This window comes from Bos grunniens, chromosome 16 (genome assembly GCF_055505025.1).
Source record: "Bos grunniens cultivar Pamir isolate PY7600 chromosome 16, Bosgru_T2T1.0, whole genome shotgun sequence".
NCBI classification, from domain to species: domain Eukaryota; kingdom Metazoa; phylum Chordata; class Mammalia; order Artiodactyla; family Bovidae; genus Bos; species Bos grunniens.
In genome coordinates this window covers 19069157-19085708 of record NC_141180.1, presented here as the reverse complement: position 1 = coordinate 19085708, position 16552 = coordinate 19069157, and the positions used below count along the sequence as shown (strand labels likewise).

Genomic DNA, 16552 nt, shown 5'->3' with positions numbered 1-16552 from the left:
CCCTTCAAGTTATCAGCGTTGGAATCAGCTTCTTCCAAACTCATGTTAATGTTGATACTTTAACCTCTTTCTATTAATCATGAATGTTTTTTTTTTTTAAAGTGGAAAATTTTCCACAGTTTATTGTGATCCACAGAGTCAAAAAAAAAAAAAAATCATGAATGTTCTTAATGGCATCAAGAATAGTGACTCCGTTCCAGAAGATTTTCTATTTACGTTGCCTATATCCATCAAATGAATCACTATCTGTAACAACTATAGCCTTATGAAATATATTTCTTAAATAATAAGACCTGAAAGCTGAAATTTCTCTGGGTCTGTGGGCTGCAGAATGAATGTTGTGTTAGCAGGCATGAAAACAGCACTGATCTCATTGCACATCTCCATCAGAACTCTTGGGTGCCCAGGTGCATTGTCAGCACTAACATTTTGAGAGAAATAGTTTTTTACTAAGCAATAGGTCTCAACAGTGGGCTTAAAATATTTAGTAAACTATGTTGTAAACAGATGTCCTGTCATGCAGGATTTGTTGTTCCATTTACAGAGCAGAGGCAGAGTAGATTGAGCATAATTCTTAAGGGCTCTAGGATATTTGAAATGATTAATAGTCATTGCTTCAACTTCAGGTACCCTACTGCATTTGCCCCTAATGAAAGAGTCCCCCCATTCTTAAGCTTTTAAGCCAAGCATTGATTTCTCTCTAGCTGTGAAAGTCCTGGATAACATCTTTTTCCAATAGAAGGTTGTTTTATCTACATGGAAAATCTGTGGTTTAGTGTAGCTACTTTCATGCAGTATCTTAGCTGGATCTCCTGGATAACTTGCTGCAACTTCTACATCAGCACTTGCAGCTTTACCTTGTACTTTAATGTTATGGAGATGACTTCTTTCCTTAAACCTCATGAACAACTCCCTGCTAGCTTCAGACTTCTGCAGTTCCCTCACCCCTCAGCCTTCATAGAGTTGAGGAGATTTAGGGCCTTCTCTGGATTGGGCTTTGGCTTAAGGAAAGGCTGTGGCTGGTTTAATCTTCTGTTCAAACTGCTAAACTTTCTCTGTATCAGCACTAAGGCTGTTTTACTTTTTTTTATCATTTATGTGTTAACTGAAGTAACACTTTTCATTTCCTTTAAGAATTTTTCCTTTGCATTTACAGTTTGGCAAACTGGCATAGGAGGCCTAGCTTGTGGCCTGTCTTGGCTTTGACATGCCTTCTTCAGTAAGCTTAAATATTTCTAGCTTTTGGTTTCAAATAAGATGTGTAACTCTTTCACCTGAACACTTAGAGGCCATTGTAGAGTTATTAATTGTCCTAACATCAACGTTATTGTGTCTTGGGGAATCAGGAGAAGGAAAGAGACTGGTGAATGGCCAGTTGGTTGAGCAGTCAGAACACATTCAATGTTTATGGTAATATTTGCCATCTTATACGGGTGTGGTTCATGGTGCCCCTAAACAATTACAATAGTAATATCGGACATCCCAGATCATCATAAAAAAGTATAATAATAATGAGAAAGTTTGGAATATTGTGAGAATTACCAAGATGTAACACAGAGACATGCAGTGAACAGATGTTGGGAAAGTGGCGCAAATAGACTTGGTTGATTCAGAGTTGCCACAAACTTTCAATTTGTAAAAATGAAATATCTGTAAAGTGCAGTAAAGCTAAAATGAGGTATGCCTGCATTCTGCTGCTGTTGGATGACATGTTCTGTAAGTCTGGTTTAACTTGTTCAAATCCAGTGTTTCCTTATTGATGTTCTCTCTGGATGATCTGTGCATTGTTTGAAGTGATTTATTGAAGAACCCTACCACTATTGTATTGCTTTCTATTTCTCTCTTAGATGTGGGGTCCAGTCCTTTTTTCCCCTCTTGGTGAAGCTGGGAGTTCCCTCCCGATTGTCTGGTGATTTGCCAGGGATGGGGTTTATTGCCAGAATGTGTCTCATCCTTTCCTAGTGATTTCAAGTGGATGATGTAGGCATTTTCTCCTTCACCTGATATGTAAGAGTCACTCACCTCGTTTCTGGACTACTTCCTGGGTAGTTCTAGATTCAGTGTCAGAGAAGGCAATGGCAACCCACTCCAGTACTCTTGCCTGGAAAATCCCATGGACGGAGGAGCCTGGTAGGCTGCAGTCCTTGGGATCGCTAAGAGTCAGACATGACTGAGCTACTTCACTTTCACTTTTCACTTTCATGCATTGGAGAAGGAAATGGCAACCCACTCCAGTGTTCTTGCCTGGAGAATCCCAGGGACGGGGGAGCCTGGTGGGCTGCCGTCTCTGGGGTCGCACAGAATTGGACACGACTGAAGCAACTTAGCAGCAGCAGCAGCAGATTCAGTGTATCTGAGGGAAGAGATGAATTCAAGAGTTGTCTGTGTTGCCATCTTGAACTACAACACTCAATCCATGTTTTAAGAGAGATGCAGCTATAAAGTATGCTTTAGTTGTTCATTTGTCTATATGTAATTAAGAGCCCAAACTGATTTTTAGATTAAAAATTAGTTAAGGTTTTTTAATTGAATATGTTCGTTTTTCCTCAAGGAAATAGAAACTTGACCACTTTCTATTACCAAATCTTCTATTTAAACATAAAATCACTAAGATTTTTTTTAAAAACTGATTTTAGTAGCCAGTTTGTTTCCTTATTGCTTCATGTGTTTTTCCTTTGTTATCTCATCTTTCTCAATGTGATTCAGGGATGCATTTTTAAAGTTGTCTATCAGTCATTGGAAGAGTCTCTCTATCAGTGGCTATTTTCTGTTCTAATTTGAAGAATACTGAACAGTCTTAGAATATAGAGGAGGAGGGACGTGTATAACGTTCTGGCTTTGAGGCAGTTGGAGCTGAGAACTTAATTTTTTTTTTTAGTTGACATGTTGCTATGAAGTCAATAAAATTTGGAAATATTGGGTAAGTTTTTCAACAAAGGTGTAATCTATGGATCTTAAAGAAGTAACAGAGTACAATATACTTGATTTTTCAGTACTTTTTTTTTTGTTAGAAAGCTATGTTTCCTAACTTTTCATATCTGACTGGAATATTGATGTTATGATCTTATAAAAGCATTCTATCTTTAGCTACCTGCCTGCTGCTTCAGAGAGAAATGACTGTCATTCTTTGAAATAACTGTCGTTCTTGGAATAAGTAACCAGAGTGGTTATAATACTTATGGTTCATTCTTGTTTTCATTTTTGCAAAAACAATCCCGAAAATTCAGTTAAACTAATACCTCTCAAATAATCATCAGATATTTTGTATTTGTCTATGGCCATGGCACCCTGAACATTCACGATCTCTGAAGCAAGTGGGGTTGGGCCTGGTTAGTACTTGTATGGGATTTATTTTGGTTTGTTTATAGTAAATCCAATCTTAATGTATATAACCTATTGCTTTATAGAAGTGAAAAACCTGTGATGACTAATAATTTATCTCAAGGTAGCTTTAAACTACATAGATTTGATTGACAAAGTAGCTTTAAATAATGGCATATACTTTCTAGTTAATGTGAAATAATTAGGCTAACAGAATTAACAAATGGAAGTCCTTCAGTAAAGAATAGATAATTCACTTAAAAATATCATCTGTATACAAATTAGTGTTTTGTCATGTTGGGTAAATGAAGAAGCAGTGCTGGAAAAAGTTTTGTTACTGTCATTTAGGGGAATCCATCTTCAAGTCTTCCATATATACTAATTCCTGAAATTGATTTGCCTCAGTAATTGCCAGGCAGTTGTCCAAGAGTCCCCTTTCAAATGGCCTTTCTCTGATTTTATAAAAGAAAGGCTTGTTTCTTATTAAATCTAGATTGACTCTCTGGCTCCCAAACAAAGAAATACTCTGAAATACTCAAATATTTGATGTCGATGTTGAGAAAGTGAGTGATTAACAGGGAAACAAATCTTTCTGAAGTCAAATTGTTCTCAGTGAAATTGAAGAATGACTTTTTTGTCACCCTATACATTATTAAAACTGTGTGTGTGTGCTCACTTGGTTGTATGCAGATCTTTGCTGCCCCATGGACTGTATGTAGCCTGCCAGGCTCCTCTGTCCAAGACATTTTCTAAGGAAGAATACTGGAGTGGGTTGTCATTCCCTACTCCAGGGGATCTTCCCCACCCAGGGATCCTGCCTCTCCTCCATCTCCTGCATTGGCAGGCAGATTATTTACCACTAGCACCACCTGGGAAACCCCAGCAACAGATCTGTATGCAGGTTTTGGAAAACATTTGGAAGGAGTCCAAAGAATTGATGTAGCTACAACATACTTTCATTCCAGTTGACTTATTTATCTTTCTAGGAATAAAGTAACATTTATCAATGGATATGTGAACTAATTGGGAGAAAAAGTATCATCCATTTAAAGATGAGATTTATTTTCAAATTACCAATAACATTTTACTTTTTATATCTGATGTTTATCAAAGCTTATTACATATTTGTTGTACTGATGTAGTATGATGTAGTATGTTCTAATAATAGTAATGATAGCTCAATCCAGAAGAAATTCTAATATTTGAGTTTTATGGTTTGAAAAGTTGTATTTAAATTTTCATTTATCTACATTTAATGTCTAGGAAGTACAATATGATAATCATAAATGGCTTCCAGATCCAAAACTATATTAGAATAAATTTTGTAATGTAAGTAGAATGGAAATGTAAGTTAAAGAAAAAAATGAAATTATATAAAATTTCCAAATGTTAAGAGCTCATTTATGTATTCGATAATGAATGGATGATGGTTATCATATTGCTATGGCATTTAAATTCCATTAGTTACATTTAAACCAATGTCATATTAATTTAAAATGCAAATAATTATGATGCATCAGAAATTCCATTGCTTATAACTATTTAAATGTGCTCAAAACATTTTGTTATAACTTTATTCAAGATAGTTTTTCAAAATTTTTTTGAGGTTATGAAAGCAAAAAATACTTGAAAACACTGGTATACACAATTTGTTTTGCTATTGAATTATCCCCTCTTTGCAGTTATTTATTGCTATTTCATTTATTTTGGTCATCTGATGACCAAACTCATTGGAAAAGTCCCTGATGCTAGGAAAGATCAAAGGCAGAACAAGAGAGTATCAGAGGATGAGATGGCTGGATGGTATCAATGATGCAATGAACATGAACTTGGGCAGACTCCGGGAGATGGTGAGGGACAGGGAGGCCTGGCATGCTGCAGTCCATGGGGTCGCAAAGAGTCAGACATGACTGGACAACTGAGCAACAACAATAATTTCATCTGTTGGTGGTTTTTGACTAGCAGATATTAGATAAGCATTCATTGGGGTGATAAATAATTCCAATTATGTCAAAGCTAGTGCCAATGAGATAATTTCATCTCAATTATATGTCACTAGAGGAACCAGAGATCAAATTGCCAATGTCTTGGGTCATAGAGAAAGTAAAGGAATTCCAGAAAAACATCTATTGCTGCTTCATTGAGTACACTAAAGCCTTTGATGGTGTGGATCACAACGAACTGTGGAAAATTCTGAAAGAGATGGGAATACCTATCTCAGGAGACCTTAGTGCCTAATGAGAAATCTGTATGCAAGTCAAGAAGCAACAGTTAGAACTGGACGTGGAACAACAGACTGGTTCCAAATCAGGAAAGGAGTACATCAAGGCTGTATATTGTCACCCTGCTTGTTTAATTTATATGCAGAGTGTGTCATGCGAAATGCTGGGCTAGATGAAGCACAAGCTGGAATCAAGATTGCTGGGAGAAATATCAATAACCTCAGATACAGAGATGACACCACTCTTATGGCAGAAAGTGCAGAAGAACTAAAGAGCCTCTTGATGAAAGTGAAAGAGAAGAGTGAAAAAGTTGGTTTAAAACTCAGCACTCAGAAAACTAAAATCATGGCATCCGGTTCTATCACTTCATGGCAAATAGATAGGGAAACAATGGAAACAGTGTCAGACTTTATTTTCTTGGGCTCCAAAATCACTGCAGATGATGACTGTAGCCATGAAATTAAAAGAGGCTTGCTTCTTGGAAGAAAAGCTATGACAGAACTAGACAGCATATTAAAAAGCAGAGACATTACTTTGCTGACAAAGGTCCATCTAGTCAAAGCTGTGGTTTTTCCAGTAGTCATGTATGAATATGAGAATTGGACTATATAGAAAACTGAGTGCCAAAGAATTGATGCTTTTGATGTTGGAAAGACTCTTGAGAGTCCCTTGGACTGTAGGAAGATCAAACTAGTCAATCAGTCTAGGAAATCAGTCCTGAATATTCATTGGAAGGACTGGTGCTGAAGCTGAAACTCCAATACTTTGGTCACTTGATGCCAAGAACTGACTCATTGGAAAAGACCCTGATGCTGGGAAAGACTGAAGGCAGGAGGAGAAGGGAACGACAGAGGATGAGATGGTTGGATGGCATCACCGACTCAATGGAGATGAGTCTGAGCAAGCTTGGGGAGTTGGTGATGGACAGGGAAGCCTGGCGTGCTACAGTACATGGGGTCACAAATAGTCGGACACAACTGAGCAACTGAATTGGAAGAAAAGCTATGACAAACCTAGAGGACATATTAAAAAGCAGAGATACCACTTTGCTGATAAAAGTCTGTATAATCAAAGCTATGGTTTTTCCAGTAGTCATGTACAGATGTGAGAATTGGACCATAAAGAAGGCTGAGCACTGGAGAATTGATGTTTTTGAAATGTGGTGTTGGAGAAGACTCTTGAGAGTCCCTTGGACTGCAAGATCAAACCAGTCAATTGTAAAGGAAATCAACCTTGAATATGCATTGGAAGGGCTAAAGCTGAATGAAACTCCAGTACTTTGGCCACCTGATGTGAAAAGCTGACTCATTGATAAAGACCCTGATGCTGGGAAAGATTGAGAGCAAGAGGAGAAGGGAATGACAGAGGATGAGATGATTTGATGGCATCACTGACTCAAGGGACCTGAGTTTGAACAAGTTCCGGGAGCTGGTACTAGACAGAGAAGCCTTGCAGCCCGTGGATTCACAAAGAGTTGGACACGACTGAGCAACTGAACTGAACTGATACTAAATCTGATTAGTCTCCCCACATCTCCTCATTTATAAAACATATCTAATCAGAATCATTCCTCTGCTTACAATCCTTCAAGGATGTCTCGTTGGTCATAGGAAAAGGCTAGTCCTTTGTGCGACAGGGCCTGACTGAGCTGGCCCCTGCTTGCTTGTCTAGGCTTAACTGCCGCCAGTGTCCTCCTTGCTCCCTGGATTGCTGTTACACCATCCTCTTCAGTTTCTCAAATATCTCCTGCTCGTTTCATTTTACAATATCATGTTATATGCTGTTCCTGCTGCTTGGAGTGCTTCTGCTGCTCTAGCGAATGCTTACTTACCTGTCAGATTTCATCTCAGATGACACTTTGAGAGACTCCCTCACTGCCCCTCTCCCAATTCTTGCAGACTAGATTGGGCCCACTAATTTTTTTTTTTCATCTTTACTTTTTTCTTCAGATCCATATTACAGTTTGTATATTTGTGTATTTGATTAAAGTCTGCTTCTTTGGGTTAGGTGTGATCTCTGAGGACAGAGTTTATATGTATTTTGCTTATCATTATATTCCTAGCACCTGGCTCATTGCCTGATTCATGAGAGGAACTTACTGCTTGTCGAATGAATGACACTGAATTAGTCCTATTTCTACTACACCAGTGATTTTAGAGTAACATTTTAATGTTTGAAATCCTTCTTTGCCATATGCTTTATATAATCACCCATCTGTTGATGAAGTAGCATTTGGGAAAAAATAGAATTTTAAGTTATTTATTCCTTATTTGTAAATCACACTTTTAAAAAAATCTCAGAACACTTTTTCTTTTTCTAAAAGCGTGGAACTAGTAGTGCTAAATATTCTTCCTATATTTGATGGAACCTAGTTACATGTTAATTTTTATTTATCAGCCATCTTCATTTATGAGTAGTTTTTGAGATGCTAAGAAGCCTTAAAAGCATAATAAAAATGCAAAGAGATGGTGGTAATATTACAGTTTATGCCTCTCAAACCATTTTTGCACAGAATCACATTCTTGAAAATTTTAATAAGTGCTCTTCACCCCCTTCCCATCTTCCCCCTGTCCTTCCCAGCTACCCTCCCTCTACCCCCAAGAAGGACGGTGTTCTTATAAATAACTTTAAGAAACACAGTATACTACTTCTCCTCCTTATGAAATAATAACAACGTGTGTTGGCATAGTAAAGCTTCTTTTGCCTTGAAGCAAAGTTTCTCAACTTGGTGGTGGTAACATTTCGGATTCTCTGTTGAGGAAGAGGAAAGAGAGAAGGTGATGTCCTGGGCCTTACAGGGTGTTTAGCAGCATCCTTGGCCTCTATACCCTGGACTCCAGTTAACACCTTCTTAGTTTTGAGAAACAGAAATGCCTCTAGACATTTCCAAATGACCCCCAGGAGACAAAATCATCCCTCATTGAGAACTACTACATTAAAGAGATCAGCTTATACTTGTATTTCCCAGACTTACTTGAATTCCTTGAAATTTTTCTCCTCCTCCTTTCCTGTCATCTCTATACATAATGTCCTGGGAAATGCTATTTTAGATTATCTTTTTAGTAAAACTAAACTAATTCTACTTTTTTCTTCTACTTTTTAGACTCCTCCTTAAAACCCTTCAAAACTTTCCATTGTACTTTGAATGAAATTTAAACTCAACGTGATCTTCCTGCATGTAAAGGCCTTTGCTTACTTCCCTGACCTTACCTCCTGTCACATCATACTGTCAGTCCCATTGTGATCTGCTTTCAGGTCCCCTTTCTTTTCCTTATGTTTTAGGTTCAAGTTTCAGATAAAAAGTTATCTCCTATGGAGAGGTCTTCTCTGATGATCTCTTACCCTGCCAAAAAGGATAGTCATCCATTCTGGTTCTACAGTCTATCTCAATACCCTGTTTGTTGTTTTCATTATACTTTCTAGTTTGTAACTCTTTGTTTATTTGTGTGGGTTTTTTCCTTTCTGCTTCCGTCATTAGACTACAGACTTTGAGAGCAGAAACCACATCTATCTTGTTCTTCTATCTCCTATCTCTGTATTTAGCACAGAGCCTGTCATCTAATGGGACAATAATTATTTGTTGGATAAATAAATAGGCTTTAGTGTTTCAATCTGTTTCTGTTATAGGGTTAAACTTGGAGTTAAAATATTTTTTATTGAGATATAATTCAGATGCTGTAAAATTTCACCCTTTGAAAGTATAAAATTTAGTGGTTTCTAATATATTCACAAGGTTGCACAACCATCACTACTGTCTAATTCCAAGACATTTTCATCCCTCCCAATCTCCCTCCCCACAGGCTCTGCCAACCACTAGTCTACTTTCTGTCTTTATGGATTTGCCTGTTCTGGACATATCATATAAAATGGGATTTTGTAATATGTGATATTTAGTGTTTAGCTTCTTTTCTTTTCCATAATACTCTCAAGGTCTGTGCTGTAGCATGTATATTACTACTACATGCTGTATGTGTTGTAGCATGTATACTACTACTACTGCGTCTTATGGCTGAGTATATTTTATTACATGGACATGCCATGTTTTGTTTATCCTACATCAGTTTATAGACTCTTCGATTATTTCCACTTTTTGGCTATTATGAATAATGCTGCTATGGGCATTCACGCACAATTTTTTTTTTCACTTCTCTTGGGTATATACCTAGAAGTGGAATTGCCGGATTATATGGTAGGTAGCTCTGTATTTAATATTTTGAGGAACTTAAACATTTTTCCCGAGGGCCTCATCATTTCGTATTCTCACCAGCAGTACAAGCGTTTCAGTTTGTTTTCACCCTTGCCAACACTTGTTGTCTTTTTTCTTTTTCTTTTGTGAGAAATGTCTGTTCAGATCCTTGCCCATTTAAAAAATTGGGTTTAATTGGGCTATTTGTCTTTTAGTTGTTGAGTTCTAGGAGTTCTGGGTATTAGATTCTTATCTGATGTATGGTTTGCACATATTTTCTTCCATTCTCTGTCTTTTCACTTTCTTGATAGTGCCCTTTTAAACACATAAGTTTTTAATTTTGATGAATTCTACTTTATCAGTATTTTCTTTTATTACTTATACTTTTGGAAATTTATCTTAGGAACCATTGCCTCATCTAAGATCATGAAGATTTATGCCTGTTTTTCTTTAAGAGTTTTATACTTTCAAATTTATATTTAAATCTTTGATCCATTTAGACAGTTTTAGTATATGATGTGAGAGAGGGGTCAGCTTCATTCCTTTGTACACAAATATTTAATTGTTGGAGTTTAGTCTTTTTAAACTTTAATAGAGAGTTAAAATTTTCTTAAAATTATTATGAAACAAATATGTTTCATATTTACAATTTAAAAAATAAAATATGGAGTGCATACTGTGTACCAGACATTATGCTGGGCATAGGATCTATAAAGATAAAAAAGATATAGTTCTTACCTTCAATCTCTCAAAGCTCTGGACATTAACAAAACTGAAAGTAGTCATAAAAATTTGAGGTTACTGATTGTTTTAAAGAATTGGTTTTTGAGAGATTTTATGTGAAAGTAAGATGACACTTATGGTTATATATATGTGTGTGTGTGTGTGTGTGTGTGTGTGTATATATATATATATTCCTGAAAATTGCTATAAAAAGCACTTGATGGTGGTTGCTATGCAGTAAGAATATTTTACCTTGATTAGTACTCTTAGAGTTATTTGCTATTAACTTAGTAATTTTGGGAGTGGTAGATGAGAAAGAAATTGTCTGTCATCCACAAATGCAAGGTAGAGATAAAACCGTAACAGAAATGACAGATCTCTCATTATTCTCTCTCTCTCTCTTCTTCTCTCTCTCTCTTTAGTATAACTGACTGTATTAATATTTATTTAACTAAGAACAAAGGGATCTTTACAGCAGTACTCTCTGAGTCATTCTTTGCCGGTTCTGGATTTTTTTCCCCCACCCTTTCATTTTTCTTCCTTTTTTTCCTCTTGATGCGAATCTTATATTTGTTGATAGATCTTGCTAATATATGGACTTATTTACACTAGATTTCTTTGAACTAAATTTAGTCTTTTGTGATTAATTGAATTAATAGTTTTGTGACTGATTGACATTAGGACATGTTGGGTTTTTTTTCCCAATACAATAGAGGATAAAATTAAAATTTTTAAAAAGTGGGTAGATAAGTAGAGTAAGATATGACTATTATTCTAAATAAGCTATAGCCAGAGGTATTATAAAAGCTGCATCTGGAGGATTCCCAGGCGATCTGGTTGTGAGGACTCAATGCTTTCACTATGGGGGCCCGAGTTCAATCCCAGATATGGGAACTAAGAACCTGAAAGCCATTTAGAGAGGCCAGAAGAAAAAAAAGAGTAGCATATGTTACCATGGAGCATCTTTTAACTCAAGGTCAGTTTTTCAAAAAGCTCTGACCTGCTTTATGGTTTGAAAAAATAATTCTCACTGGCCTTGGGCAGTTATAGCCTTTATTGTACCTCAGCTGCTAAGCTTACATGAGGAACTTAAAGTAGCCATCCTTTCTTTATTGCAAAATAGTAGAATCCTGCATAAATTGTTCAGTTCTAAAGCATAAGACTAGAGAAGTAGTAGTGCTATTTTTTTTTTTTACATTTTTGTTTTCAAATTAAATGAATAGATTCAACATGCTTTTTAAAACTTCATTTTAAGCTTTTGTTTTCTTTAAAATATCTCTGGAATTAGTGTGTGTGTGCATATGTGTTACATACTACTTAGGAAATACTATTTCTCTTATTACTGGAGAGGTGAATTTTTTAAGGATTTCTGGGATTCTCCTAAGATTTGAAGCATCTGAGGGAATGTAAAAGAACCTATACTTTCTCTGGGCATTTCAAGCTTAGTGTGCCCTAGAGATCCAGAAATAAGATAGTTCTAAATTACAGTTAGCATCTGGAGTCTAGTCAGAGCTCACTTGGGGTTCCTGAAGATATATATATCTGTACTACAAGATTGAGTAAATCAATATGCTGTATGACAACTCACAAAGTGGATCCTGCCTGCAAAGACATACATTGATTGGCCCACACAGTGTTTTTAAAATATCTAGATTTATGACTTCTCCCTGAAAAATTGGAAGATCTGACAACCTAGGCAGCAGCTAGCTAGATGGACTTGTGCTCTGCCGTTAACTAGAATCCATATCACTACTTATCCTGAATGTGTCAGTTGCCATTTATCACCACACTGGCACAATTACCCAGTTACTTAGCTCATTTATGTCCCTATCCAGCAACTGAACGTTTGGAATATCTAATTTATAACCGTCAGTCTATGTCTCTTTCTCTGTGTCTGGTGCAGCTAAGGTAAAAATGAGTAGGTAGTTGTTAGAGCAATCAACTCATTTTTTTCCAGAAACCATTACATATTCATGTCTTCATTTTCTGCTACATTTTTGAATGCAATATTAGTCTACTGTCTGCTGAATCTTATTCACTTCACCTCCCAGTACCTTGAGACTGCTTTGATCACCTGTCTGCAGTAGTGTCTTCTGAAGTCTTATGAACACTTATTTTCTCCACCACTATAAATTTATTATAGTAGAGATTTAGAAAACCTCATTCAGTTTAAAAAATTGTGTGCCTATGAAGAAGCCTTTGATTAACCTTTCCTTAGTATAGTTCACAAGTTCATTTTTTCAAAGAAATGCCTATTTGTTGTCATTTTGAAGACTAAGGAAGTATTAGTAACTTTCATTTTTGTTTCCCTAGTTGGTCTTTGGACATTAAATTTAAATATTGTTTTCCTTGCTTTCAGTTACAGATGAGGACACAGTAAAGAGATATTTTGCCAAGTTTGAAGAAAAGTTTTTCCAAACCTGTGAAAAAGAACTTGCCAAAATCAACACATTTTATTCAGGTAAGCAGTTTTTTGGTACAACATACAGGAGACAATTTCTGCTGCTAAGGAAGGAGAAACTCTACCATGTCATTGTTGAAACTTCTGATCATTTTTAGATTGGGGCTTTTCCTACTATACTGCAATTAAGGGATATTTTCTTTAGCTGAGGTAGGAATACATATGGTACTTCACTCTTTGAGCTTTGTGTGGTCATTGCCCAATTCTCTTGCAGTTGTAAGGATTTCAGGAACTCATTATGAATCGATACTTTGATAGAGCTTCAGCATGTCCCGTTCCCAAGTATTAAAGAGTCAGAAACATGGTTTTACCATTTCTCTCAGAGCTTAATGACATAGCTGCAGCTTATTAACTATGTTACTTTTAATGCCTTTCCATCACATGAAACACTCATATGTGTCTCTCTAGGATATGGCCTCCAGAGTGACATCTACCAGATGTGATTGGAGTTGAGATGAAAACTTCTATTTCTTTGTGTCTGACCCTTTAACATTTACCCCCTACTCCTTTAACATCTATCTGCTTTTCCATCTCACAGAACTCTAAATCCTTGACTCCTTCATTCTGTTCCAGTTGACCAGGATCCTCCCCAAATTACTTTGATTTCTGTCAGTCCTTGTGCTTTTAATCCCTTCACCCTCGCTGCCTTATATTGATTGCTTGTCTGGCAAAACTCCAGCTATAGAGTTTTACCAGCCTTTTACCTTCTTCATTCCTACCCCCAGGCTGCTTAGGACAGTTGGGGATTAAAAAAAAAAACATATAGCAAAACAAATGTGAACCACTGTAAATTCATTATTGCATTCTTAACTATGTTCTCAAAGCTGCCTGTGAGTCCTACTCTGCCCTTTTCCATACTCCAGAGTGCTTTTCTAAATCCCATACCATTTTCTTGAATTATCTGACCCAACCATCCTTCCTATCATGTTCATTATACATCCTTCTTTACAAATAAAAATAGACTTTCAGTTTCTTTTGGTGTGTAATACTTATGCAGATCTATGCCACTCCCCCCCGCCAAATACCTATAGACATTCTTCAGTTCAGTTCAGTCGCTCAGTCGTGTCCGACTCTGCGACCCCATGAATCGCAGCACGCCAGGCCTCCCTGTCCATCACCATCTCCCAGAGTTCACTCAAACTCACGTCCATCGAGTCGGTGATGCCATCCAGCCATCTCATCCTCTGTCATTCCCTTCTCCTCCTGCCTCCAATCCCTCCCAGCATCAGAGTCTTTTCCAATGAGTCAACTCTTCGCGTGAGGTGGCCAAAGTACCGGAGTTTCAGCTTTAGCATCATTCCTTCCAAAGAACACCCAGGGCTGATCTCCTTTAGAATGGACTGGTTGGATCTCCTTGCAGTCCAAGGGACTCTCAAGAGTCTTCTCCAACACCACAGTTCAAAAGCATCAATTCTTTGTTGCTCAGCTTTCTTCACAGTCCAACTCTCACATCCATACATGACCACTGGAAAAACCATAGCCTTGACTAGACAGACCTTTGTTGGCAAAGGAATGTCTCTGCTTTTCAATATGCTATCTAGGTTGGTCATAACTTCCCTTCCAAGGAGTAAGTGTCTTTTAATTTCATGGCTGCAATCACCATCTGCAGTGATTTTGGAGCCCAAAAAAATAAAGTCTGACACTGTTTCCACTGTTTCCCCATCTATTTCCCATGAAGTGATGGGACCAGATGCCATGATCTTCGTTTTCTGAATGTTGAGCTTTAAGCCAACTTTTTCACTCTCCTCTTTCACTTTCATCAAGAAGCTTTTTAGTTCCTTTTCACTTTCTGCCATTTACCCTTATTTATTTTCCTCTAATATTTGTAGAAAAGATATATCTCCTCAGTCCATGGCAAATTCTATAACTAATGACTGAGTTTCAGCTCCTAGAGATCTTGTTCCAGAAATTATTTCCTCTAAGACTTATTGAATAAATAGTCTCCTTACCAAGTCACTCCTTTAAACAGAAAATAAATTTAAAAAGGAAGCAAATATCTAAACTCTCTGTTTTCCTTCTCATTTTTCACTTATGGCTAAATTTCTTCCTAGGCAGAGGGAGCAGTTTATGCAAAGGCATGGGGCTGTGAAAGGGCATAGCATATATACATGTGCTTTTCACTTTGTTACAAGTATGTAGAAGGCAGAGACAAAACAGAAATACTATTTGACACCATGCAAATGCATAGCTTTTCAACAAGGGTTAAAAATGTACAGCAGAAATTACAGTGTTCAAAGAAATTAGACTTCCTAATTTCTACAATTAGGAAGTAAGAGGATAAAGAGGAATCAGGATGTAGACAGATGAGAGGGCAGCCATATAATGTAGTAGAGTGAGGAAAATGGAGACTAAAAGAGAAAGGTATTTACAAAGAAAAGAATGTTTAGACTAAGAAAAGTCCATTGGATATGATCTAAGGTTGTAAATGAGAAACATACAAAGTTAAGTTCATTAGCATTTTTCTTTTACTATAATTTTTCTGGGCAGGCTCTCTGAACCCAACTCTAATTAAGTATAAATTAGATTACAAAAAATAGGTAATGTTTTTTTATTTCTAAAGAAAATTAAATATCTGCTCTTAGCAATAGTTACATACTTAATATATTTTGAGTTACAATAAAAAATGCATACAAGGCTTCCCTGGTTGCTCACTAGTAAAGAATCCACCTGCCAATACAGGAGACATGAGTTTGATCCTTGATCTGGGAAGATCCCACATGTCACAGAGCAGCTAAGCCCATGTACCCCAACTATTGAGCCTGTGCTTTAGAGTTTGGGAGCCACAGTTATTGACCCCATGTGCCCTAGAGGCCATGCTTCCCAACAAGAGAAGCCACTGCAACGAGAAGCCCACACACCACAACTTGAGAGTAGCCCCCGCGTGCCACAACTAGAGAGAAGCTTGCACAGCAACAAAGACCCAACACAGCCAAAGATAAATTAATACATAGTTATTTTTTAATACATATAAATTATGACCTCATCATACAAACAGATGTGTGTGTTTTATGTATGTTTACAAACATCTGTATGTGTGTGTATGTGCAATATATTTGATTAAAAATATTCTCATGAAACAATACTCTTTAAAGTATAAAGAATATAATCTTTGTTCTTTATTCTCTATTTGATTTTTTAAATGCTGATTTATTATACACTAAATTGCTTTCATGATCGTGTATTGGGTTACAACCCTCAGTTTGAAAAATGATATCTTAGACTTGGTTACTTTTCAAAGATAATTTTAGGCTTTCTACTATTAAAAATTTGGGAGCTATGATTTAATAACTTCCTATCTCTGTGTATTGGCAGAGCCATTGAAGCGTGTCTCTTGATGTCATTAAGCAGTAGGTACAAATTGATAGTCTTCAGACTGACTTTTTGCCAGGTCAAGAAGTAATGGGTAATATGAAGACATGACTGACAGAAATAGAATTTGGCACGTATCCTAGATGGTATCATTTTTCTCCTCATTTAGCCGCCTTCCTCGTGGCAGATTGTCTTGTAGACTACAAACCTCAGATATTAGGGCACATGAAAAACTGTAAATGATAACAGGGATGAGTTCATCTTTTAAACGCTACCACTACCAAGTCACATCTCACAAGTTATTTAATGGTCAGTTAAAAATAGTTATTT

At 36.7% G+C, this 16552-nt stretch overlaps 1 protein-coding gene across 2 annotated transcripts in view; it reads left to right on the top strand.

Annotated features, from left to right (window-relative positions):
- Positions 1-16552, top strand: part of XPR1 (xenotropic and polytropic retrovirus receptor 1) — a 214543-nt gene that overhangs the window by 126770 nt on the left and 71221 nt on the right. For both annotated transcript variants that reach the window (XM_086343523.1, XM_086343524.1), the window contains exon 3: positions 12812-12913. In XM_086343523.1, the coding sequence (XP_086199649.1) occupies positions 12812-12913 (102 nt within the window). The remainder of the gene's footprint in view (positions 1-12811; positions 12914-16552) is intronic.